This window comes from Anomaloglossus baeobatrachus, chromosome 6 (genome assembly GCF_048569485.1).
Source record: "Anomaloglossus baeobatrachus isolate aAnoBae1 chromosome 6, aAnoBae1.hap1, whole genome shotgun sequence".
NCBI classification, from domain to species: domain Eukaryota; kingdom Metazoa; phylum Chordata; class Amphibia; order Anura; family Aromobatidae; genus Anomaloglossus; species Anomaloglossus baeobatrachus.
Genome location: NC_134358.1, coordinates 435,037,750 through 435,062,682, shown reverse-complemented (window position 1 = coordinate 435,062,682; position 24,933 = coordinate 435,037,750). Strand labels below are relative to the sequence as shown.

Here is a 24,933-nt window from a genome sequence, read left to right as displayed (position 1 = left end):
GGGCTATCTCTTTCCCCATCTGTCTCTTTCCCCGTCGGTCTCTTTCCCCATCTGTCTCATTCCAGGGCTGTCTCTTTGACCGTCGGTCTCTTTGCCCATCTGTCTCTTTCTAGGTCTGTTTATTTCTAGGTCTGTCTCTTTGCCCGTCTGTCTCTTTGCCCAGCTGTCTCTTTGCCCAGCTGTCTCTTTGCCCGGCTTTCTCTTTGCCCATCTGTCTCTTTCCAGGGCTCTCTCTTTCCAGGGCTGTCTCTTTGCCCGGCTGTCTCTTTCCCCGTCTGTCTCTTTCCAGGTCTGTCTCTTTGACCGTCGGTCTCTTTGCCCATCTGTCTCTTTCTAGGTCTGTTTCTTCCTAGGTCTGTCTCTTTGCCCGTCTGTCTCTTTGCCCGTCTGTCTCTTTGCCCAGCTGTCTCTTTGCCCGTCTGTCTCTTTGCCCGGCTGTCTCTTTGCTCGGCTGTCTCTTTGCCCGTCTGTCTCTTTGCCCAGCTGTCTTTTTGCCCATCTGTCTCTTTGCCCGGCTGTCTCTTTGCTCGGCTGTCTCTTTGCCCGGCTGTCTCTTTCTGTCTCTATCTCTGTCTCTTTGCCCGGGCTGTCTCTGTCTTTTTCTGTCTCTCTCTCACACATAAGCTTTTTATACTAACAGTTTATTTTGTTCCTATAGCAACCACTGACAGTTGCTATTAATAACTATAGCTCCCACCTCCATTCAGTTTAATGGCGGCAGGATTTTTGGAGAGTAATTGTAAATCGCGGAGTTAAATTTTACCGCCCAAACATAGTCTATAACGTTCACCGGGTCACATGGTGAGACTGTGCAAATTTTCGTGATTGTAAATGCGACGGTGCGGATTCCTTTAGTGGACATACACACATATATACACACACACAAACACACACATACTCTCAGCTTTATATATATTATATATATATATATATATATATAATTCTTATCTTTTCCGGTTTTCCAAACCCTACCAATCCTTTTTTCCTATGGTGTGACCTGTGTGTTATGTCTAAACAATCAAATACATCCACTTGTGTGTCTCTAATTGGCTCAGATGTTGCCATTAAACTTATCGGAAGCTTTCAAAGACATGACATCATCATATGGGTTGTCCCATATTGTTTAACCCCTTCACGACCATGGACGGATATATCCGTCATGGAGCGTGTCCCTTTAAGCCCCGCCCTTTGCCGCGGGCAGGCAGCGTCAGTCGGCACACATTTCAGCTGTTTTCAACAGCTGACATGTGTGCCTGCATGTTGCGAGTGGAATCGCTTCCACTCGCAACATTTAACCCCTTAAATCTCGCTGCCAAAGTCTGGCAGCGAGATCTATATGCGCACGCCCATGATTTTTACTTACCGCCGCCCCCACCGGAAGTCACGTGCGTGATCACATGACTTTCGGTGGTTGCCATCGTAGCACAGGGTCATGTGATGATGCCTGCAGCTATGAAGTTTCACTTTCGTTTTCCCTCGGTTGAGAGCAGAGAGAAACAGGAAGTGACTGAATCTGCTGTTTACAGCTGTATAGCTGTGATCAGCAGATAGATAAGAGCGTTCGGATTGCTGATCGCTATAGCCCCCTAGGGGGACTAGTAAAATAAAAAAACATTAAAAAAAGTTTTAAAAAATAAAATAAAAAAAACCCCTAAAAGTTCAAATCACCCACCTTTCCCCCCATTGAAAATTAAAGGGTTCAAAAATAAATAAATATACACATATTTAGTATCGCCGCGTTCAGAAATGCCCGATCTATCAAAATATAAAATCAATTAATCTGATTGGTAAACGGCGTAGTGGCAAAAAAATTCCAAGGCCAAAATTAAGTTTTTTTGGTCGCCGCAAGTTTTACGCAAAATGCAATAACAGGCGATCAAAACGTAGCATCTGCGCAAAAATGGTACCATTAGAAACGACAGTTTGATACGTAAAAAGTAAGCCATCACTGAGCCATAGATCCAGAAAAATGAGAACGCTACGTGTTTCGGAAAGTAGCGCAAAACGTGCGCCACTTTTATTGGACAAGCTTGTGATTTTTTTTTAACCCCTTAGATACAAGTAAACATATACATGATTGGTGTCTACAAACTCGCACCGACCCCAGGCATCATACCCACACATCAGTTTTACCAGATAGTGTACACCGTGAATAAAACATCCCAAAAAATATTGTGCCATCACACTTTTTTTGCAGTTTTTCCACACTTGGAATTTGTTTGCTTTTTTCCAGTACACCATATAGTAAAACTTATGGTTTCATTTAAAAGTACAACTTGTCCCGCAAAAAACAAGCCCTCATATGGCAAGATTGACGGAAAAATGAAAAAAGTTACGGCTCTCGGAAGAAGGGGAGCAAAAAACAAAAACGCAAAAACGGAAAGTGACCCGTGGATGAAGGGGTTAAAGGGATAGTACTGTTCGTGTGTGTGAACCTTTGGCTTTGCAGAAAGTAGAAAAAATGCCTTAAAATATTATCTCTCTAATTATTCTGGCATTTGGCAAATATAAATAATTTTAATTCCTAATTGCCCTAAAATAGGAAACTTTTTTTCTGATTTCATGTCAGATAGTGAGAAAAACATGCAGATGTGTGTTTATAGATAGTGTGTGTAAACCTCTGGTTTCAACTGTAACACAAGATTCACTATTCAGAATATATGATTCTCATAGCTTGCCTCTTCTCCCTCTCCATTCAGTCACCTCTGCTCAGGTCACTGAGCATGCCTACAACACTCTCATATATATACAAGTCACATTTATTGACTGGGGAAGGTCACTTTATAATCTGGGAATATGTTTTTTAGCAGATCACATTGGAGGCTACAGAAAGTTTAAAGTGTATCTATTGTTATCACTTATTTACAAAAAATAATACTATGTGAGAATATAATTTTTCTCCTAGGCAATATTCTTATTGGGCAGTAGTATGCTGTTCTCCATGGTCCTGAAATGGCTGGTATACCCAGGTATAGAACATACAATGAGTTCTACACTTCATTTGACAGCAATTTTTTCACTACTTGGAAAAATCATTTTTTACATATTTTCCATAAAATAGTTCTTAAAAATCTATGTACACTTATGTGCTCCCATTGATTTGTAGCTAAGTTGCTCAATACTCAAGCTGCCCTGACCCAGCACTGCCAATGCTGTATTTACTATGCAAAGCCAGTTTACTGAAAAAAACACCATGTACATCTGTTATAATTAACTCCTTCACCACCCAGGGATTTTCCATTTTTCATCTGTTTTTTCCTCCCCTTCTTCCAAAAGCTATATATTTTTTTATTTTTCAGTCAATATAGCCATATGAGGGCTTGTTTCTTGTGGGACGAGTTGTACTTTTGAAAGAAACAATTAATTTTATGATATAGTGTACTGGAAAATGGGGAAAAAATTCAAGCGCGGGGAAATTTAAAAAAAATGGACCTGGCAAAATGATTCCTCAGGTCTGTACCAGTTTGTAGGTACCAGACAAGTATAGCTTCTTTTTTTTTATTTAATTAGTGAAAAAAATATCAGAAATTTGTAAAAAAAAAAATCACTTTTGCCACATTTTTCCGAGACCAGTAACGTTCTCATTTTTTAGGGATCTGGGGCTGTGTAATGGCTTGTTTTTTGTGCCCTGAGCTGAAGTTTTTACAATTATCATTTTTGCGTAGATATGATAATTTGATCACCTCTTATTGCAATGTTGCAATGTGTATTCTTAAGTTTTTAATTGTTTTTTTTTCAATGGGGCAAAAGATGGATGATTTGAATTTGTGTTTTTTTTTCCTAATTTTTAAAACTTTTTCCCCGCTGTTTACTGTTTTTACTAGTACCCTTAAGCGGGCTTTACACGCTGCGACATCGCTAATGCGGAGTCGTTGGGGTCACGGAATTTGTGACACACATCCGGCCGCATTAGCGATGCCGTTGCGTGTGACACCGATAAGCGATTTTGCATCGTTGCAAAAACATGCAAAATCGCTAATCGGCGACATGGGGGTCCATTCTTAAAAATCGTTACTGCAGCAGTAACGAAGTTGTTCCTCGTTCCTGTGGCAGCACACATCGCTGCGTGTGACGCCGCAGGAACGAGGAAGCTCCCCTTACCTGCCTCCCGGCCGCTATGCGGAAGGAAGGAGGTGGGCGGGATGTTACGTCCCGCTCATCTCCGCCCCTCCGCTGCTATTGGGCGGCGGTTCAGTGACGCTTCAGTGACGTCGCTGTGACGCCGCACGGACCGCCCCCTTAGAAAGGAGGCGGTTCGCCCGTCACAGCAACGTCGCCGGACAGGTAAGTATGTGTGACGGCTGTTGTGCGACACGGGCAGCGATTTGCCCGTGTCGCGCAACAGATGGGGGCGGGTACCCACACTAGCGATATCGGGACCGATATCGCAGTGTGTAAAGTAGCCTTTAGAGCACTTGAAGCTGCGATCTTTTGATCGCTTGTGCTGTACAGCATAGTGCATAAACAATGCTGTCTTCCTATGAACGCCAGCGCTCAGGCAGCATTCACAGGAAGTACGTCATGACAGACATAGGGCTATCATGACCACCCATCAGAGTTTAGCGATCATGTCACAGGGCCGCAGATGGGAGCGGGAATGGTGCGCTCCCCACTGGTACATGTTGAATCCTACTGTCTGAGATTGATAGCAGGATTTAACTAGTTAACAGTGGTGGGCAGATCTCCAATCTGCCTGCCTTTTTAAGAGGCACATGTCTGCTGATCAGATCAACCGATATCTGAAGGGAAACATGCGGGCTCACTGCAAGAGCCCACATCAAAGAGAGGTACACAACATATGACATTTTAGTACATCATAGGCCGTTAAGGAGTTAAAACTTTCTATTAACTTTTGTTGTTTTCCAGCATTCAGAGTACATCTGCTCCTTATGTCACATATACAAGTTAGTGAAAAATAAATTCAGACACAAAATTTCATAAAAGTCATACAAAAAGAAAGTAAATTTTATTTTTCATTATTATTACTCTTTGCAATTGTTGCGACATTCTCAGTATTCCATATTTTATTGCACTGTGTTTTTTTTCTCTCATTTCCACAGACATTTCTATTGGATATCTGTTAGAATAGGAGTCACAGAAGTGCCACTAATTCTGTCAGTGCTGGAGTGAAAGCTCAAGGAAAAGACAAGAGGAGGCTAAACAGAGTCTTCTGGGTTAATCAAGCAGAAGGTAACTGCTCTTACATGCTGATGACTATTCAAAATAACAGAAAGACTATTACAGTATTAAAATGTTTCATTTTTTTTCATCCAAAAAAATGCTTGAGTTCCCCATTGACGTCCATGATACTCGGGTGCTTGAATCGCTCCCATGCGAGCATCCAACTGCTCATTACGAGTACTGAGCACCCGACCATGGTAGTACTCGCTCATCACTAGTAATAACATCTGGGAATTCTATTTAGTTATTACTTTAATCCCTTCACTATCTTGGATGCACTGGTACGTCCAAGGTCGTGTCTCTGTCATTGATGCGGGCTCATACGCCAAGCTTACATCATTCCCTGCACATGTCAACTGATCTGATCAGCCGACATAGGCCTCTAACAGCCACGGGAGGATCGGAGCCCACAGCTGTTAACCAGTTAAATCCCGCTTTCAATCTCTGACAGCTAAATATAACATGCATTGGCGGGGAGCACGCCATTCCCCGATCCCATTGGTGGCACTGTCATGTGATCGTGTGGTGCTGATGGGTTGTTATAACAACCAGGGATCAACTGATGATCCCTATGTATGTCATTGTGAACTCTCTGTGAACACTGGCTGCGTATCTGCATTCATAGGAGATGATGATTTCTGCTGTACAGAGCAGTGCAAAGGGTACTAGTAAATACAATAAAAAATTGTTAAAAAAAAAGTTATCAAAAAGTCAAAAAACACAAAAGTTTAAATCACCTCCTTTTTCCCCATTAAAAATAAAACAATAAAAACAGCTAAAACACATATTTGGTATCACTGCATTCAGAAATGTCCGATCTATCAAAACATAATGTAAATTAATCTGATCTTTAAACAGGAAAACACACATATTTGGTATAGCTGAGTTCTGATATGTCCAATCTCTCAAAATATATATAAAAAATTCACAACACTAGAATTATCTTTTTTTTGGCTGGTGCAATGTTACAGAAAAATGGAATAAGAGGCAATCAAAATATTGTTTCTACCCAAAAATGGAATTAGTAAAAATATCAGCTTACAGTGCAAAAAATAAGGCATCATGCAGCCCCAGATCCTGAAAAATGAAAATGTTAGGGATCTTGCAAAATGGCACAAAAAGTGATTTTTTTTTTCAATCTTCTGAATTTTTTTTCATCAATTAAATAAAATAAGTACTTTACAATACAATCAAAGTGCACCTGCGCAGGACCTCAGTGCCGGTGAGAGTGTATGACGTAGGACGCGTCATGCACGCCGGCTTCAGAAGAAGGAAGACCAAGATGGCCGAAAGAGGAGGCGCCGGGACCGGAGAACGGCACCACCCATCCGACCATTGTGCACCGGAGCAACCTCCTAGGTGAGTATTATAAAGTGTTTTTTATGTTCTACACAGCGGCCTGGGCTCTTATATACAGCATGTTAGAATGGTGTATATAAGAACTCATTGGTGGTAGCCACAGTTTATAGGTCCCAAATCTGGTGACAGGTTCCCTTTATGTACAGTGTTTTTTATTTTCTCCTTAAATCTACACATTCTTCTATTGCAGGATAAAAAAAATCACCATTCAAAGCAATGTTCTCATAAATCAGACAAGCTCCTCGAACAGAGATCGTTACTGATCAATCTTCTTGTACGTATAACAACAGTTTGGGTTTTTTTTGTTCGCTTCATGGGAAACAAGATACTTGTTAATTCTAGACAAAATATTTCCGCTGCAATAATCAATTCCCCTCCATTACTTTTAGCAGTTAAATACAATTATCAAGTAACAATGCTTTTAAGTTTATAGCGGCCAGAGCTTTTGTTATGGTACAGACCACAAAGCCCCCATTTCCCATAGTTTTAGGAATAAAAGGTAATATGGTGGTTTCATACAGCTACCGTTAAAGGGGGTTTGTTGTATAGTTTATGGTTATGCCAATTTCTTACATTTATTTGCCCTTTTTTAATTAATTTCAGTATGTTATGCTTAACTGACAATTGTCTTGCTTACTACACATTTTTATCTTTAGAATTGTCCACTAGAAACATTTTGGTACTTGGAAAATGAAATTTGTGTTTAGTTTACTTGTGCTGGTTATCCAGCTGGAGCTGTCATCTGCCCAAGATACTGGTAAGCTTAATAAGGCAGAACACTGATTACTAAACTCTACTCTTGATCTATTTGTATTTTGTAATTTGTTCTTTGTGATTACAGTCCCGGAATATGCAGATCTTGTATTTCTGGTGGACAATTCAAATAATATGGGAAAAATGATCTTCAACCAAGTGAAATCTTTTATATCAAGGACAGTTTCTCAAATGCAAATAGGTGCCAACCAGTATCGAATTGGTTTAGCACATTACAATGATGATCTACAGGTTGATTTTTCTTTATCTACGTTCAAAGCGAAAAACCCAATAGTAAATTATATAAAAAATAAATTTGATTTTCAAGGTGGGTCTTTGAAGACGGGTAATGCCCTTGACAAAATAAAGGAATCAATATTTAATGAAATAAATATAAGAGACAAATCAAAGTACCCACCAGTTCTTGTTGTGATCACGTCTGGGCCTTCTATTGATGATGTTCAATTATCAGCCAACGCTTTAAAACAGGAGAATGTCAGGATTATTGCAATGGGACTAAAGAATGCCTCTAGAAGTCAGCTGGAAGCTATGGCAACATCACCCAGTCTTGCTTTTATGATAAATAATGTTCGAGATCTAAGTACATTTTCAAAGGATTTGGTCGATACTATCCAAGACGTGGTTAAAACCAGTTATTATTTGCCAAGCACGCAAGGTGAGAGCATGTGAGCTATTCTTTCTTTGTCCCTTCCACTTTAAAGGATTGGCATCCTACTGGAAAGGGCATCCGTAACTAAAGCAAATTTTAGTAGTATTCAAGACTATTAAAATATGCATTACAATTAGAGCATGTACTTTCAAGTTACAACTTCCTAACTATGACCTTATAACTACAATTTAACAATAATAATGTAAAAAATAATGGAATTCAAATTATTAACCCGCGTTAGTTAATTTGGTCGTCGATATAACTAAACCGAAAAAGAGCCGTTCCGTTCTTCACTGCATGTTAGAGGCAACAAAGTAATAAAGTAATATCTTAAAAAATAATAAAGTACCGTAATAGCCTAAAAAGTAACTAACATTTACTGATTGGCACAAATATATTATAATCATATTAATAACAAATATTATCATAAAGATTACTATTATTGGTAAAGGTTTTCGCCTTGAAGAACTTTTTTAGGCTGGGCTTACATATAGTAAAAATTTTACTCAACATTTGACTAAATTTTAATATAATTCTCATCTGAATTTTGCCACAGATTTTGCTACAGAATATGATTTGTTTTTAAAACCCAATTCACTTGCATTGTAAGGCATAATAATGCAATTTCACAATTACAATGACGTCATATATGGACCCAGTCTAAACTGTTTTCCGATAGGAGTTAATTCAAATAAATAATACAATCTTAAATTTAAAAAGAATTTTCACAGAGTTTAGCTGCAAGAAATAAACAGAATGCAAACTGTTTAGCATTACTAGCCAAATATATTTCCTCAAGTCTATGATAATTAATAATGCTTTTTGTACATGAATGAACCGTATTCTACATTACATCAAACAAAGGCTAGACAGAATGTTTCATCCACCAGTTTGCCAATTTATCATTTCTATTCATACGACTACATGTTTCTCCACATATTCTCGCACTGGAAATGGTTTTAACAGACCTTAACTGGAACAATTTCGACTTCCTATCTAACAATTTCCTTAATTTTGCTATTTCCCTAGGAACGTTAGTATTTAGCACTGAACCTACCCCAACAACTGTTTACAGAGTTTGGACTAATCAAACTGCAGGTAATGTTCTCTTGTGGCTTAAATTTTGTATAATTACTCTGTCATTTTTAGTATTACTCTTCTTATATGGGTTCATGCTTCTAAAGTCAGCCTGCATTTTTTTATTAATCTTAGTCTTTCTACACAAACACCAATTTTTAAGTGTCTTTATATAAACTTGTAAAAAAATCTAGATACGTTTCAAGCATTTTTTTCATGTTTTACAGTAAAGATGTTTTTATTTTGAAACTTGAAATTTTTTCTGCCATTTTGAAGTCTCATAGCGAAATCTATGGGGAAAAAAAACAATAGATGAGACACATATTTACATCATCCAGCAACTCAATAATTTACTATAAAGTTCATAGCTATATCTGGCTTCAGTGTTTTTCAAAGAAAAAAACGAAGGTTCACAATGACAATTAAACTACCATAAAAAACACTGCAAAACAAATGTTTGCAAAAGCACCTTTAGGCCAAATACAGACATCCATTCAGACCATGATAAACAGAGTCACTGTGAAACTTTTAACCTAAGGTAATATAGGCATACATGAGGCTGTGGAATTCGGGTCGGGATACCCATGACTACTAGTTCATACATCACTTTGTAAATTTGGCCTTAGAGAATTTGTACTAAGATAGGAAGTTATCACAGAATCAGGGCATAGGTGATGGCTCACCCCAATACAGGAGGGCCCACCACTGGAGCCCAGCTTTATTGGACTGTTGAAGATTGCCAATAACTGCTGTTTCTTTCAGATGAGGTACCGCAGAGTATGGGGGTCTCAGCAGCGAGAATCTCTGTGATTAACAAGTTATAACTTGGGAGTTGATAACTTGCTATCCTAGCACAAACCCTTTAATGTGTCTCATGAAAGCACTTATCTGTATTCCCTAACATATAGATGTCAAAGAGGTTGTCCTGTCCTTGTGACTCTCTTTTATAAATCAGAGTGGAGAGTTGAACAAACTCAAGGTTTTTTTAACATAAGAACATTTCTCTGATTTGCTACAATGTGCTTCTAAATTTCCAATCACGACTTTTCTTTGCAAAATTAGCTGGTTGTCATGGGTGAAGATGGACAGCTCCTTTAGAAAAAGAGCTGTCTGTGGTGGCACAGCACCTTAAATAGGATTCTATTTGGTATTTCTCTAATAAAAAGTCTACCTTTAGAAGGAAATTAGGGAGCTACAAATGAAAACTACCCATGAGCTTATTCTGCACCCTCAGTGACATCAATTATGTTTTATGTTTTGAAATACGATATTGTAATAAGAGGACACAACCGTGTTCTCATTAATAGTAGTAATAATTAAGAAATCTAGAAAATAGAGATGAGGGGATCGATCCAAGGAGGACTTCTTTTTCTCTATTTCTCACAATCAACTCATTTTTCTCCACTGTCTCTCACGATCCGATCAGCTCTCTCCTCTCTCTCTCTCAATCTGCTCATCTCTCTCCTCTTTGTCACAATCCTTTAATCTTTCTCCTCTCTCCTTCAATGTCTCTCTAATTTTCTCTCTCTCAATCTTGTCATCTATCGCCTCCTTGTCAGAATCTGCTCATCTCTCTCCTCTCCTCCTCTCTCTGTCACAATCTTCTCATCTCTCACAATCTACTCATCTCTCTCCTTCTCTCTTTCTCTCAATCCTGCCATCCCTCTCCTCTCTCTCATGATCTACTCCTCTCTCTCTCACAATCCTCTCATCTCTCTAACAATCTACTCATCTCTCTCCTCTCTAGCTCTCTCTTTCTCTCGATCCCATGATCTCTCGCCTCTCTCTAATGACATAATCATCTCTCTTTCACAATCCTCTCATGTCTCTCCTATCTGTCTCTTTCATGATCTACTCCTTTTTCTACTCTCTCTCTTTCTCTTAATCCTGCCATCCCTCTCCTCTCTCTCGTGATCTACTCCTCTCTCTCTCACAATCCTCTCATCTCTCTAACAATCTACTCATCTCTCTCCCTCTCTCTCTCGATCCCATCATCTCTCGCCTCTCTCTAATGACCTAATCATCTCTCTTTCACAATCCTCTCATGTCTCTCCTATCTGTCTCTTTCATGATCTACTCCTTTTTCTACTCTCTCTCTCTCTTAATCCTGCCATCCCTCTCCTCTCTCTCGTGATCTACTCCTCTCTCACAATCCTTTCATCTCCCTCCCAACTCTCTCTCACAATATACTCATCTCTCTACTCTCCCTCTCTCTTGATCCTGTCATATCTACTCTCTCACGATGTACTCCTCTCTATCACAATCCACTCATCTCCCTCATCTCTCTCCTTTCTCTCTCATGTTCTGCTCATCTCCACTATTAAATGTAGACATTTAAGTTTGTTGAAAAGTGTTACATTCAAAATGCAATTTTTATTTGAACTCCTTATTTGTCCTGTTCCAATTGGAGCTTTATGATGTTGTATGTGTAAACAAAGGATAATGTAAACTTAGTGATAAAATAAAAAAGATTTATTTAAATAATCAGAAGGTTGGGGTCTTGACAAAAAAGGTATTTAAAAGATGTCCGTGTTTTTACCTTAGTTTAACATATGATTTTCAATGGAGGATTAAAAATTTCACACTATGAACTATCCAGTGTTCACATGTTAGTGCTATATGTTTGACATGGCTATATTGACATACAAGTTGACTTTTTTTAAAAATATACATAATAATATTCACACTTTTTTATTCTTTTAGTGTGTGACAAAGGTATAGCGACAGATCTAGCGCTAATTGTAGACACTTCAGAACATACAAACAAAGAAAGTGAAGACTTGAAGAATTTTTTAATTAACGTCTTAAGCAAGCTGGAAATAAGTGATGATTGCGTCCATGTAGGCCTGGTGGAATTCAGCAGCCAAGCAAAAGTAGTTGGTTCCCTCAATACAGGAATCAGTGATTCTATTGTTAAAGAATTTATAGGAGAACTGTCAGTGTCAAGTGAAAAGATTGCAAATATTGGTGGAGCAATCAATTATACAAGAAATGAAGTGTTCGGTGATACCCTAGCAAGCAGAAAGAACCAGGGAATAATGCAGATAGCCATCCTGGTAACTCATAAGTCTTCTACAGATAGTGTACTTGAGGCTGCTCATCTACTTCAACAAGAAAATGTCAGAATTTTTACTGTGGGGATTTCTCAAGCTAATGAAACCCAGATGGACCAAATTGCATCATATTCAACATCTAACAATTATCAGGTCAAGGTGAAGACATTTTCTGATCTTTCAACCAATGTAGATATTTTACTGAAGAAAATTTGGAATATCATAGATCAAGATGTCGTTGCCTCATCAAGGCGAACTGATCTGATCAAACAAGGTAGGATTCTCATAATTTGAACAGCAATTGTAAAGTGTTTTTGACATGCTGTCTATTAATACATTAAAGTTGAGCAATAGTATATATATGCATGGTGTATCAGCATATGCTTCTGCTTAAATATGGAGTCTGGATACTCCAATATTTAACATCTTCATAGCAAAGTGAGAAACACAAAAAAATAGGCAAAAAACTTTCAACTTACCATAAATACCATCAAATGTATCCCATATGAATAAGTACATGGAAAAGTTCCAGTGTGGTGCTCCTAGAGAATGACAAAGGGAAAGGAAAAAAGAAAAAATCCAGAACCCGAAAAAGTCCAAAAAATACTAAAATTAAAAATCCATTTATTAAAGATCGATAGAAATCCAAAATGGTAACATTAAAAGTAGAACAGATACATGTAACCTTGTGAGTCCATACATTAAAATGGAAAGCAATATCCTGAAAAAGAAGTCAAATTAAAAAAATTATAGAAAAAAACCTTTCTATACTTACCAATACATTGTTACAATACCGATATATACCAATACCACTATGGCTTCTTTTTTCCATTGTAATTTCGCACCACCCTAATCTTCATTAAGCTCTTCAGAATGGCCCATTCATTCCCAAGTGTCAGTAAAGACAGACTGCATAGTTAGGGGCTAGATTTTATACTTGTTGCAATGGGATATAATGAAAAATCTGTTCTCAATGATTAAGAGGTGTATCTCAATTGTTTTATAGATAGATGTGTTTTATATATTAATATTTATTAACTTGTATTCATATTTTTATATTTTTAATTGGAATTGTGTTTCTCTGCAGGTTGTCTTAACACAGAGGTAGCTGATATTCATCTGCTTATAGATGGTTCTGGAAGTATTACGCCCTCGAATTTTCTAGCCATGAAGGACTTTCTGGTAGAGCTGGTAGAAATGTATGACATAGGGCCTCAGAAGGTTCGAGTAGCAGCTGTGCAGTACTCAGAAGGCAGTCAACTAGAGTTTGGTATAGGTACTGATTACAAAAAAACTGACTTAAAACTGGCTATTCACAATATAAGGCAGCGAGGTGGAGGGACCCAAACTGGAGCTGCAATAAATTACACACACGAACTAATAATAAATCCCAACAATATCAGGCCAGGGGATGTGCCTGTATACTTTATTGTTCTTACAGATGGTGACTCTCAAGATAGTGTGAAGGAAGCTGCAACGATCCTTAGAGAAAGCAAAGTTAATGTGTATGCTATCGGAGTTAAAGAAGCCAATCAGACACAATTACTGGAAATCGCTGCAGATCCCAAAAGGGTTCACTTTGTGCACAACTTTGATTCTTTGAAAGACATAAAAAATTTGATAGCTCAGGAAATTTGTATTTCCAAAGGTAAAATAAAATTTTATGAATTTTGAATGTTTTGGGTTTTTTTAAGTAAATAAAACAAAACAAATGCATAAGTAAATATGTAAAGTTGTTTTCTGAATGGTTATTCCACTGGATTGACAATTGGGATCAGAAGGGAGATTAGGTCTGTTAGGGAAGACTGTAGTGCATTATAGATGTACATAAACATATACATTCATGTCAATAGCACACTAAGAAATATATTTACTTAGAAAATTGGTGCTGTTTTTAATACTTATTCCCCCAGCTGTATAGAATTTGACAACTGAACATGCCAAATTTTAAAATGAATTGAGAAACTCATGAGATATACACTTTACTCAGTAATATGTAATCAATAATGTTCTTTAAAATACATGTCAATTTCTTGAAGACTCAAAAATGTCAATGATACTATATACACTGAATATGGTGAAGGTTAAACGATATAAGTAGATACCATACATATGTTTTTTTGGGGGACTGCCTTGTGGGTCCTGGTCTACTGTTAGGTAATGGGGCAACACTTTTTTTTTTCCTTTACGAAAGCTGATTGAATCTAGATCAAGAGAGGTCATTATTTCCCTATACTCTGTCCTGATCAGAGCAAGTCCAGGGAATACCAACCAAGATGGTAGAAGGTCTGCAAACCATGTCATATGAAGAGCGGCTTAAAGAACTAGGAATGTTTAGTTTGCAAAAGAGAAGGCTGAGAGGAGACTTAATAGCGGTCTACAAATATCTGAAAGGAACTCACAGTGCGGAGGGATCTACCCTATTTTTATTAGCACAAGGAAGTACAAGAAGTGATGGGATGAAACTAAAAGATTCAGATTAGACTTTAGAAAAAACTCTGGCAATGAGGGCAGTCAGAGAGTGGAACCATGGGAGATAGTGAGCTCTCCATCAATGGAAATCTTCAAGCGGAAACTGGACAGTCACATAGCTGGGATGATTTAAGAAAACCTGTACTCGCAGAGGGTTGGACCCAATATCCCATGAGGTCCCTTTCAATTCTACCATTCTATGAGGCTATGATTCCCAAACACAGTGCAGTCCTATAACTGGTATTGCAATAAAAGGTCATGACCTTTATTTTTGCTGCTCATAGTGGTCAGTACCCAAAGGTCAGTACCCAAAGATAATAGCCTGTCCCAGAGAGATGCTACAAAGATGTTAGTTTGAATTTTCTTTTAACAAATTTTCTGTAATTTGGTCCAGAACACATTTTTACAATAGCTTTTGTCAAGGCTATCGCTATGATAAGTTATTACATGTTATATCTGAACAGAGTACAAACACATTTTGGCATATATTTGAAAAGGTCAAACACACATTTGTTAAAAACATGAATATATTGTAAACAAATACTATTTTTAAATTTTAATTTAACTGAATTATTTGTTGTTTCTAGTAGCTCTGAAAAGTGCCAGGTTTAGAGCAAACATAGTCTAAAAATTATATTTTTGTTTTTAAAGCTTGTCAAAATGCAGAGGCGGATATCATGTTCCTGGTTGACAGTTCTGGAAGCATAGGCGCAGACAACTTTATCAAAATGAAGGAGTTTATGAAAAGCCTGGTTAACAAAACAACGGTTGGGCCAAATGACTTTCAGTTTGGCATTGTCCAATTCAGTTATGACACCATGGAGGTTCTACAGCTAAGCAAAAATGGAACCAAAGAAACCATCTGGGAAGCCATTGAGAAAATGCCATACATGGACAAGGGTACATACACTGGGAAAGCCTTGGACTTTGTCTCCCTTTATTTCACAGAAAACAAAGGTGCTAGGCCTAAAGTGAAAAAATTCCTGATACTTATAACAGATGGAAAAGCACAAGATGATGTTAGAGATCAGTCTGCCTCTCTGAGGAACAGTAGTGTAAATATTATCTCTGTAGGCATTTTTAATGCAAATAAAACTCAACTATTAGAAATAAGTGGGAAGATAGAAAGAGTGCATTATCTGGAATCTTTTGAAACATTGAAGACTATAGAAGATGAATTAATTTTTGGAATCTGCAATCCTCCTGAAGGTCAGTAAACAGTAAATGTAAATGTCCTATAGAAGTATCAGTAATAGAAAACATGTCATAGTTCAACATTAAGTTCTACACTTTGGAATTTTTTTTTCTTCAATTGAACAAGTATTATGTACAGCACTTACCATAATTAAAAAAGTGTAATGTACAAATTCAATACATTCATATGCATCAGCTAATTAAAAATAAATCCCAAATGTAATCATAATCTACAACATATACATGTTATAACATATCAATTGAGAAAAGATAAGCAGCACAAAAGCTTTCAGCCTTCAAGGGATGGGGCGCAAAGTTTCAAAAGGGTTAAATTAAAGTTGCCACCAGATGATGTAAAGAAAATGCATCACTCTACAACATAGAGGTGAACACTAGAAGTCAAGTGCCCCTATGGATATCATGTGCTAGGCCCCTGCTGCATAATGCTCCATCCACATATTCATATACAAATTAACATAAACATATATAAAAGATATGTACATTAACACATAATACATGTAGTAACACTAAAGACTAGTAGATCAATCAGCAGAGGATCGAATTTGAGTCGTATTTTCTAGAATCTGCAGTTCCAATAGAACTGTAACTCAATTTGATTGGATTGGGGAAAAAAAACAAAATGCAATGTACTATTTCACATATATTGTGCGTATAGAAGATTAACAGAAGAAACACATCTGAAGATTAGTGATGGTCGAGCATGCTCTGCACTGCTGAGTACACGATGATCACTGGGGTGCTCGAGAAGCTCGATTCCCAATTGAGTATTTGTCTATGTGGGCGTCATGTTCGTGTCCCTGCACCACGTATTTCACAGATTTTTTTTCACCCACTAAACATACGAGGATTGCCGGCCAATCATAGTAATGCTATAGCCATGTTGGCTACTAGTATAACGGTGATTACGTGACAGCATAGCATCATCGGGTCTATATAAGACCAAGTGGCAATATAAGACTTGGTGCACTGTTCCACGAAATAGTGTAGGGAGAGTTTCTGCTGGAGAAGAGATAGTGTTTTACAGCGTTACACTACCTGCTGGTGCAAGATTAAACCAACAGTCTTTTTCAGAGCTAATTGAAATAGATTCTATTTTATCATAATACCACTCTTAGCTGCAATTAGTGTAGGATTAGGTGCTAGAGTATGGATAGTGTATTAGATACGTTTAGGCAAGGTTCATTGCCTTACAGTCTTTGGTGCTGCCAGGTACAGCCATCAGTTCTTTTCAGGGCTAATTAAATACATTCTATTCTCTAATAATACCACTCTTAGTCTGCAATTAGTGTAGTGTTAGCTTCAGGAGTAAGGATATTGTATTAGAGGTATTTAAGCAGGGCACATTGCATAACAGTCTTTGATGCTGCCAAGTACAACGAACAGTCCTTGTCAGAGCTAATTAAAATACATTGTATTCTAAAAAAGGAAGTTTTGGACAAACTGCCGCTGTTAGTGATGGGAAGAGCAAATTTAATTAAAATGATTTGGATGCCCCGATACAGTTCTTTTGACCCATTAACAAAGTATTTAGATCCCTTATGTGGAAGGGGGGGGGGGGTAGCCCATATTAAACTTGAAATTCTGCAAAAGGAAAAGAAGGAGGGGGGCTGGCAGTGCTCAACCCTGGGTATATTTTCTGGCAGAACAGGCTCAATACATTAGATGATGGGTGAGGGAGGGTGCACACTCTTTGAAATCCCTTTTACAGAAAGCAGTGAATAGTCTATCATTATATGAGACTCTAGAGGGTAAAATATTTAAAATGTCACCTTCAAGATTGCCCACTTTTTCTTTGATGCACAAGGTGTGGTGAAGGATTAAAGAACTGCAGCAAATAAAGGGTTGCTCAAAATATACATCTATATGTCACGCTAGGTACTGGAAAGTACCAAGCGAGAGGTAAAAAGGAAATGAAAGTAACCCCTGCATCTAGGGAAGGTGTAGATGGTGACCCCTGACCAAGCCTATCAATTGCCCCTGGCTTCCCTCACCACCCTAGATAGGTTTCGCACCTATACGCCGAGCAGGATATTTGACCCTAGAACTCGGCCCTAGGTAGGGAACGGGTGGAATGAGTGCTTAGTCAACCCCACTAAGCACTATGAAAATGCCCTTTCACCATGCAAAAGGAAAAATGAAAACGCTATAGGTCTCAGAACATCTTTTTTAGAATGTTTAGAATTTTTTTCACCACCTAAATAATATTTATTTTTAAAATGTAAGTTTATCTCCATATTCATACTGACCTGGAGAATAATGTTACCAGGTCATGTTTAACATACGACGAATGATGTAAAAACGATACCCAAAAAACGATCGCGGCATTGCATTTTTAACTTGTTTTTTTCATTTTCAGTAATATTTTTGGTTAAAATAAATAGAATAATTTAAAATTCAATTAATTCCATCATAAAAAATACCTTATGGCTCTTGGAGGAAGAGGAGGGGAAAAAAAACAAAGGGCAAAAACGAAATATTGCTCTGTCCTGAAGGAGTTAAAACTGTGAATCTATGATAGATGGGTACAGATTTGGTACTCTTAATTAAGTCAAATTGATCCTCTAGTTATCCTGATATTTCTGATTTTGTTTAAAAAAATTCTGGTGTTCTATATGTAGGAGATAGCCCTTTTTGTACATATAACTATCACTTAATTATATATATATGTTTTATATTCACATTGCTTACTTTTTTTTATATTTACAGAATGTAAAAAAATACAAGTTGCAGATATTGTTTTTATTATTGATTCGTCTGGAAGCATAAGTACAGAGCAATATAACACAATGAAAAAATTTATAACATCTTTTGTCGACAAATCAGTTGTTGGGCCAAATAATGTTCAGTTTGGTGCTCTCAAATATTCAGATTACCCTCAAAAGTTATTTTACCTTAATGAGCACCACAGTAAACAAGAAATTATCAAGCATATTCAAGATGATCCACCGCTAGGAGGAAACACATATACAGCTGCGGCCTTGGAGTTTTCAAAAGCATTCTTTAAAGAAAAGCAAGGAAGCCGCCAACATAAAGGAGTCCCTCAGTATCTTATTGTTATTACTGATGGTGACTCTCATGATCGTGAGAAACTCAATGAAACCTCAAAGCACCTACAAGATGCTGGGATTAATATATATGCCATTGGAGTAGCTAAAGCCAACACTGAAGAGCTAAAGACAATGGCAGGAACCAAAGGAAAATGGTTCTTTGTTGAGGACTTTGATGGATTAGGTGATATTTTTAAGAACATATCAGATGCTGCATGTGAAAGAACAGGTGAGTCATATTTTTTAAATATCTCTCACATTGCTAAATCCTGTAATAAAAAATATAAGTATAGAATTGGTAGCAGCGGATTATAGTCCTTATCAATCAATCAATCACAATTTGATATTTTAAAATGTGTAAATCCTAATTTGTGTCTTATTTCCAGTAATTTTATTTATTTTTAATGTTATATTAGCAATTTTGTTTCAAATCCCACCAAGGACATTATCTACAAGAAGTTTGTATGTTCTGTGGCTGTAGGGATAGGCTATTAATATCTAATTATTGTGCGGTTTGCGCATCCATAACCATTAGCTAAATGTGATATATTGTTTACAAGGCAAAATGCTGGTCCCACAAATTAGTTATTGATGACCTATTCTAGGTATCTATCACCAGTATTACGGTCTATGCAAAATATCTATGTTACTAGAAATATATATAGACTTTGATCTAAGGTGAATTGATCATTATAGTATAATTATAAGTATTAGTTAAAAGTATTAGTTAAAAAAAAAGTATTGTAAAAATCCACTACAATTTTTCTTAATATTACATTAATTTTCTAAAAAAAATTAAAGGAATTGCAACATCTATATGACTCCCTAACTTTTCTCTAAATAATAACGTGAACTACCTTTAAGCCAGGTTCAGACAACCATATTTCACCTTTCATGTATAAACCACAAAGCATGTAATGACCGTTGGTTTCTCTAAGCAAACTCGTATTTAAGGCTCTAGGTTCAGATTGGGGACAGTCCATGATTTGTGGTTCAAATAACAATTAGCTTGAAAACCTTTTTATAGTTTCAAACTTTGAAGCTAAATCCTATTATAAATTGACCGTATCATGAAAATGGATGATAATCAGAAACAGACAATTAATAGCCATAAAAAAGCCTACTAAGATATGAAAACGGTCTTGATATATGAAGTCTGGAAAGAATTCCTAATGTTCATGGACTTTAACCAAAATGAGAACATTTTACATCACTCAACTGATAGACCTTTCTAGCAATGAAATACCTAAAATTACTTATATACTCATTGGTGATGAATAGTGATGAGCTAGCTTGCTTGGCACTGCTCATTAGTCGATTGAGCATTGGGCAGCTCGGGTACTCGTGGTACTCAGATATTTCTTCCATGAAACAATTACCACAATGTCCAGGCTGGCTTCACTATGTATGCAGGCTTCCCAAGGAGAGCAATTTACTGTCTTTGAATGGCTTTCTTAAGAAAAAAAACAACGTTCTCAGATGTAGTGTGACCACAAAAATAATCCCTGTTCCTCCTCCTGCTGGAAATGGTCTGTTTATGGCTGGATGCATGTAGGGTGGACACCCGAACAGGCCAATGATTGACATTCCATAATGCTCATTACTCACGTCAAGCTCTTCCGAGCATCTGATCAGCTCGAATTGAGTAACGAGCATTCGAACTAAGCTCTAAAGAAACATAGGGATCACAATTAGAAGAAAATAAAAACCAATAACTTATCTCCAGATGACTAAAGGAGAGGAACTGCAACAACAACAAAGTTTTTCCAGATGAATACAAGCCTCCTGCTTGCACTGAAGACTTATTAAGGGTACTAGACTTATCACCAACTCAGTGTAAGTGGAAATGAAGGTATTTAAAGACACAAAGAGAAGTGCTGAAGATTAACAGCTGAAAAGGTGAGGAAATCCCGAGTCCTAAAGAGAAAGGGATAAACCCCAAGCAGGGTAAAGGGAAAGTCAGACAGCAACTTGTGTAGGCAAATGCAGTGATCTTCTAAAGCCACGCATTCTGTCATACGTTACACACCTGTGATAATAAGAGAAAAGAATAGGAACTTACTAATATGCAAGTGACACATTAATAATATATACAGTAGTGAAAAGTAAAAAAAATGCCATATAAGTATTGTGTCTAAATTCCCACAGTGTGTGATGATTCCCCATCATGCTAAAAAATGTATGTGATTGCAGTGGGGTACTTTCCTACATCACACTAAGGCTAGTTTCACACTTGCGTTGAACGGTATCCGTTGCATTGCGTTGTGTGACGGATGCAACGGATGTGTTGCATATAGTGGCACAACAGATGCAACAGATGCTGCAAAACAACGGAATCCGTTTTGATTTTTTTTTTTTTTTTTTTTACAATTTTACCGGCGGCAGACTATTGTGAACGATCAGCTGATCGCTCCCAGTAGCCGGACGCCGGGTGATCAGCTGATCGCTCCCAATAGCCGGCCGCCGAGTGATCAGCTGATCGCTCCCTGCAGCCGGCCGCCAGGTGATCAGCTGATCGCTCCCTGCAGCCGGCCGCCGGGTGATCAGCTGATCGCTCCCAGTAGCCGGCCGTCGGGTGATCAGCTGATCGCTCCCAGTAGCAGGCCGCCAGGTGATCAGCTGATCGCTCCCAGTAGCCGGCCGCAGGGTGATCAGCTGATCGTTCCCTGCAGCCGGCCGCCGGGTGATCAGCTGATCGCTCCCAGCAGCCGGTTGATCAGCTGATCGGTCAGCCGCCGAGAATGTGCGCGGGGGGGGCGGAGCTGAGCGGGGCCATGGCGCTGAGGACAGGTGAGTGTGTGTGCGTGTGTATATACATGCGGAGTGGAGTCTGGGAGGGGGCGGAGCCATGGCGCTGAGGACAGTTGGGTGGGTGAGTGTGTGTGTGTGTATGTATATGTATATATATATATATATATATATATATATATATATATATATATATATATATATATATATATATATACACACATGCGGAGTGGAGTGCAGGAGGGGGCGGAGCCGAGCGGGGAAGTGTCGGTCTCACTGAACACGTGGCCAGGGTAAATATTGGGCAAAGCACTTTGCGTGGTTACCCGATATTTACCTTGTAACGGGTGCAGGGAGCCAGAGAGAGCATGCGCAGTGAAATCCTAAGGATTCTGCTGCTCAAAAAACGTTACATGCTGCGTTCCTCCCGCTGGGCGGAAGCAACAGAGCGTCGCCCAGCGAAAGCAATGCAGGTCCTTTTGGCACAATCCGTCATCCATACAAGTCTATGGGAAACAGCGGATTCCGCTGTTTTTCAAAAGGGCGGATTGTGACGGAAGGAAAACAATGCAAGTGTGAAAGTACCCTAAGACATATTACTTTTCTAAGTAATCATGAACAAAAAAATGTCCAGTTATCTGTGATCAGAGGCCTCAAAATAGCTAGGTTACAAAAAAAAAAAATCTAAACTATGAAATATTATCAAAACATGATTGAATAGGCACAAAATTACATTTTGGAGCTTGCCAATTATGTTCACTATAATTAATGTAACACGAGTCGAGTTATGTCTGTTCTACAACAAACAGTAGGCTGAAATGAGTCAACACTAATGCCAAAATTTGATATGAAAATATAGGAATCATTTGGTTTCAATTATTACTGTTGAGGTTTTCCAAACAGTCATTAAGTTTATTAGACCAGTTTCTTTACTGAAATGTAAGCTATGTGTATTGTATTCACTTCTTAATCATTTTATTCCACATTCATACAATTTTTTATCATGATGACATTTTTACAGAATGTGAAAGAACAGAGGCGGACATAACTTTTCTAATCGATGGATCGGGAAGTATTTCAGAGTCAGATTTTATAGAAATGAAAAAATTCATGGTATCAGTCATCGAGGATTTTGACATTGGTTCCGACAAAGTTCATGTAGGTGTTGCTCAATACAGTGACTTGTTCAGAACAGAATTTCAACTTAAAACATATTTGGATAAGGAAACTTTAAAGGAAAAGGTTAACAACATTGAAAAACTTGGAGGAAACACCCTAATTGGAAATGCTTTGACGAAAACAGATTCAGCGCTACTAAGTCAAGCAGCCAATAGTCGCATTAATGAAGGTGTGCAGCAGATATTACTCGTGATAACAGATGGAGATTCACAAGATAAAGTTGCAGAGCCTGCAGAAGCTCTCAGAAGGAAAGGTGTTGACACATATGCTGTAGGAGTGGGAAGGGTGTCCGAAACGCAGCTTCTTCAGATTGCTGGATTTGCAAGCTCAAGATTTTCTGTTGACAATTTTGATGAATTAAAAAACATTAAAAAGAGAATTGTCAGAGATATATGTGAACAGCGAACATCTAACAGTGAGTACAATCTAATCTATTCAATCAGTTTCAATAAGTGATGATTAGATGCTTTATTATTTTGAAATTTGAAGTTTTCAAAACTTTACCTACTTATCTTTAAGTGAACTTGTACAGAAAGTCAAACATGGATGGTTGTATGGCTCTACAGGTTTAAACTTTACATCCCAAAAAATGACACTATACCAAAGATCACTGTTCCCCAACTCTAGTCCTCAGGAGCCACCAACACTACATGTTTTCAGGATTTTCTTAGTATTACATAATTATTGTAATCATCCCCTGTGCAGTACTAAAGAAATGTTGAAAACATGCACTGTTGGTGGCTCATAAGGACTGGCATTGGGGAACTCTGCCATAGATAATTTACCAAAACTATTGTACAGAGTAAGATATAATTAACCCCTTCACAACCTATGGCGCACCCATACTTCATGGTTAGGAAGAAGTGCCCGATTTATGACTTATGGGTATGTTATGGCATTCATTCGGCCACCATGACTTCACCGTGACTGTGATGGTGACTCGTGACCATTGGGGGTGTTGCCCCCTCACAACTACGGTTGCTATAATTGGCTGTGCAATCCTGAACAGCCAATCATCATGGCCATGCTAATATTTCAGGCAATAAAATTATCTGAAACATTAAAGTCCAGCTATGATCAGTGCAATAACAGCACCAATCATAGGCTAGAGCCTGGCAACGTCAACATCATAGCACTGATTGGAGCGATTGTACAATGACGTGGGATTGCTCAAATCAGACAGCAGAGATGCGGTTTGACCTCATAGTAACCACTGTGCTCCACCTCATTCCTGCTTGGACATGTGAGGAGAGCAGTCACTGTGTGGTTCTGTTGTGGATCTGCTAGAAGTTGTGGTGCCATAAACTTTATAGCCTGTGCCACCACTACTTTTGTTGCTGCTGTCTGAAGAAAGAAGAAAGATCCTTTTTTCCTCTTCTTGACCTATTCCTGACCTTTACTCTTTTCCAGTCCACTCCCTTTCCCCCATTTTGTCCCTCTCCCTATCAACTTCCCCACATCACCTTCTCTCACCGAGCTGAAATCAGTAATCAATCACTGATCAGTACTTGTTAGTTTTTTGGCAGGCTATTTTTGTACCACCTCTGTGCGTGTGTCCTGCAGCCACTGAGTGCTGATTAGTGATGCACATCCCTGATTAGCATCCGTGCTTGCTTTTAGTCAGGACTTTTTATTTTCTGTCCATTTGTACCACCTCCATGTGTGTGTCCTGCTGAGATGAGCCTCTGATCAATGATGCACATCACTCATCGGTGTCTGTGCTCACTTATGGTGAGGACTTTTTTATTTTTTCCTGTCCGTATTTTCCACCTTTTTGCACCACCTCTGTGTGCGTCTTGCAGCCGCTGAGCGCTGATTAGTGATGCACATCACTGATCGGCACCCAAGTTCACTTTTAGCCAGGAGTTTCATGTCCATTTGCACCACCTCCGTGTGTGTGTGTGTGTGTGTGTGTGTGTGTGTACTGCTGAGCTGAGCCTCTGATCAGTGATGCACATCATTGATTGGTGTCTGTACTCACTTCTGGGCGGATTTTTTTATTTTTTCCTGTCCGTATTTTCCCCCTTATTGCACCAAATACATGTGTGCATCCTACAGCCGCTGGGCTACTGATCAGTGACGCACATCACTGACCGATGTCTGTTCTCGCTTTTGGCTTAGGAATTTTTTTTCCATTCTTTCCCCCAACTTTTGCACTACATCTGTGCATGTGTCCTGG

General features: G+C 38.4%; 1 protein-coding gene across 1 annotated transcript in view; it reads left to right on the top strand.

The window, feature by feature from the left end:
- The first annotated feature begins 7,230 nt into the window (after positions 1-7,230).
- LOC142243360 (collagen alpha-6(VI) chain-like) overlaps positions 7,231-24,933 on the top strand; it is a 166,189-nt gene continuing 148,486 nt past the window's right edge. Inside the window, exons 1-7 of the mRNA XM_075315212.1 lie at positions 7,231-7,297; positions 9,002-9,061; positions 11,744-12,367; positions 13,181-13,741; positions 15,217-15,774; positions 18,487-19,056; positions 22,597-23,169. Coding sequence (XP_075171327.1) covers positions 7,231-7,297; positions 9,002-9,061; positions 11,744-12,367; positions 13,181-13,741; positions 15,217-15,774; positions 18,487-19,056; positions 22,597-23,169 — 3,013 coding nt within the window. The remainder of the gene's footprint in view (positions 7,298-9,001; positions 9,062-11,743; positions 12,368-13,180; positions 13,742-15,216; positions 15,775-18,486; positions 19,057-22,596; positions 23,170-24,933) is intronic.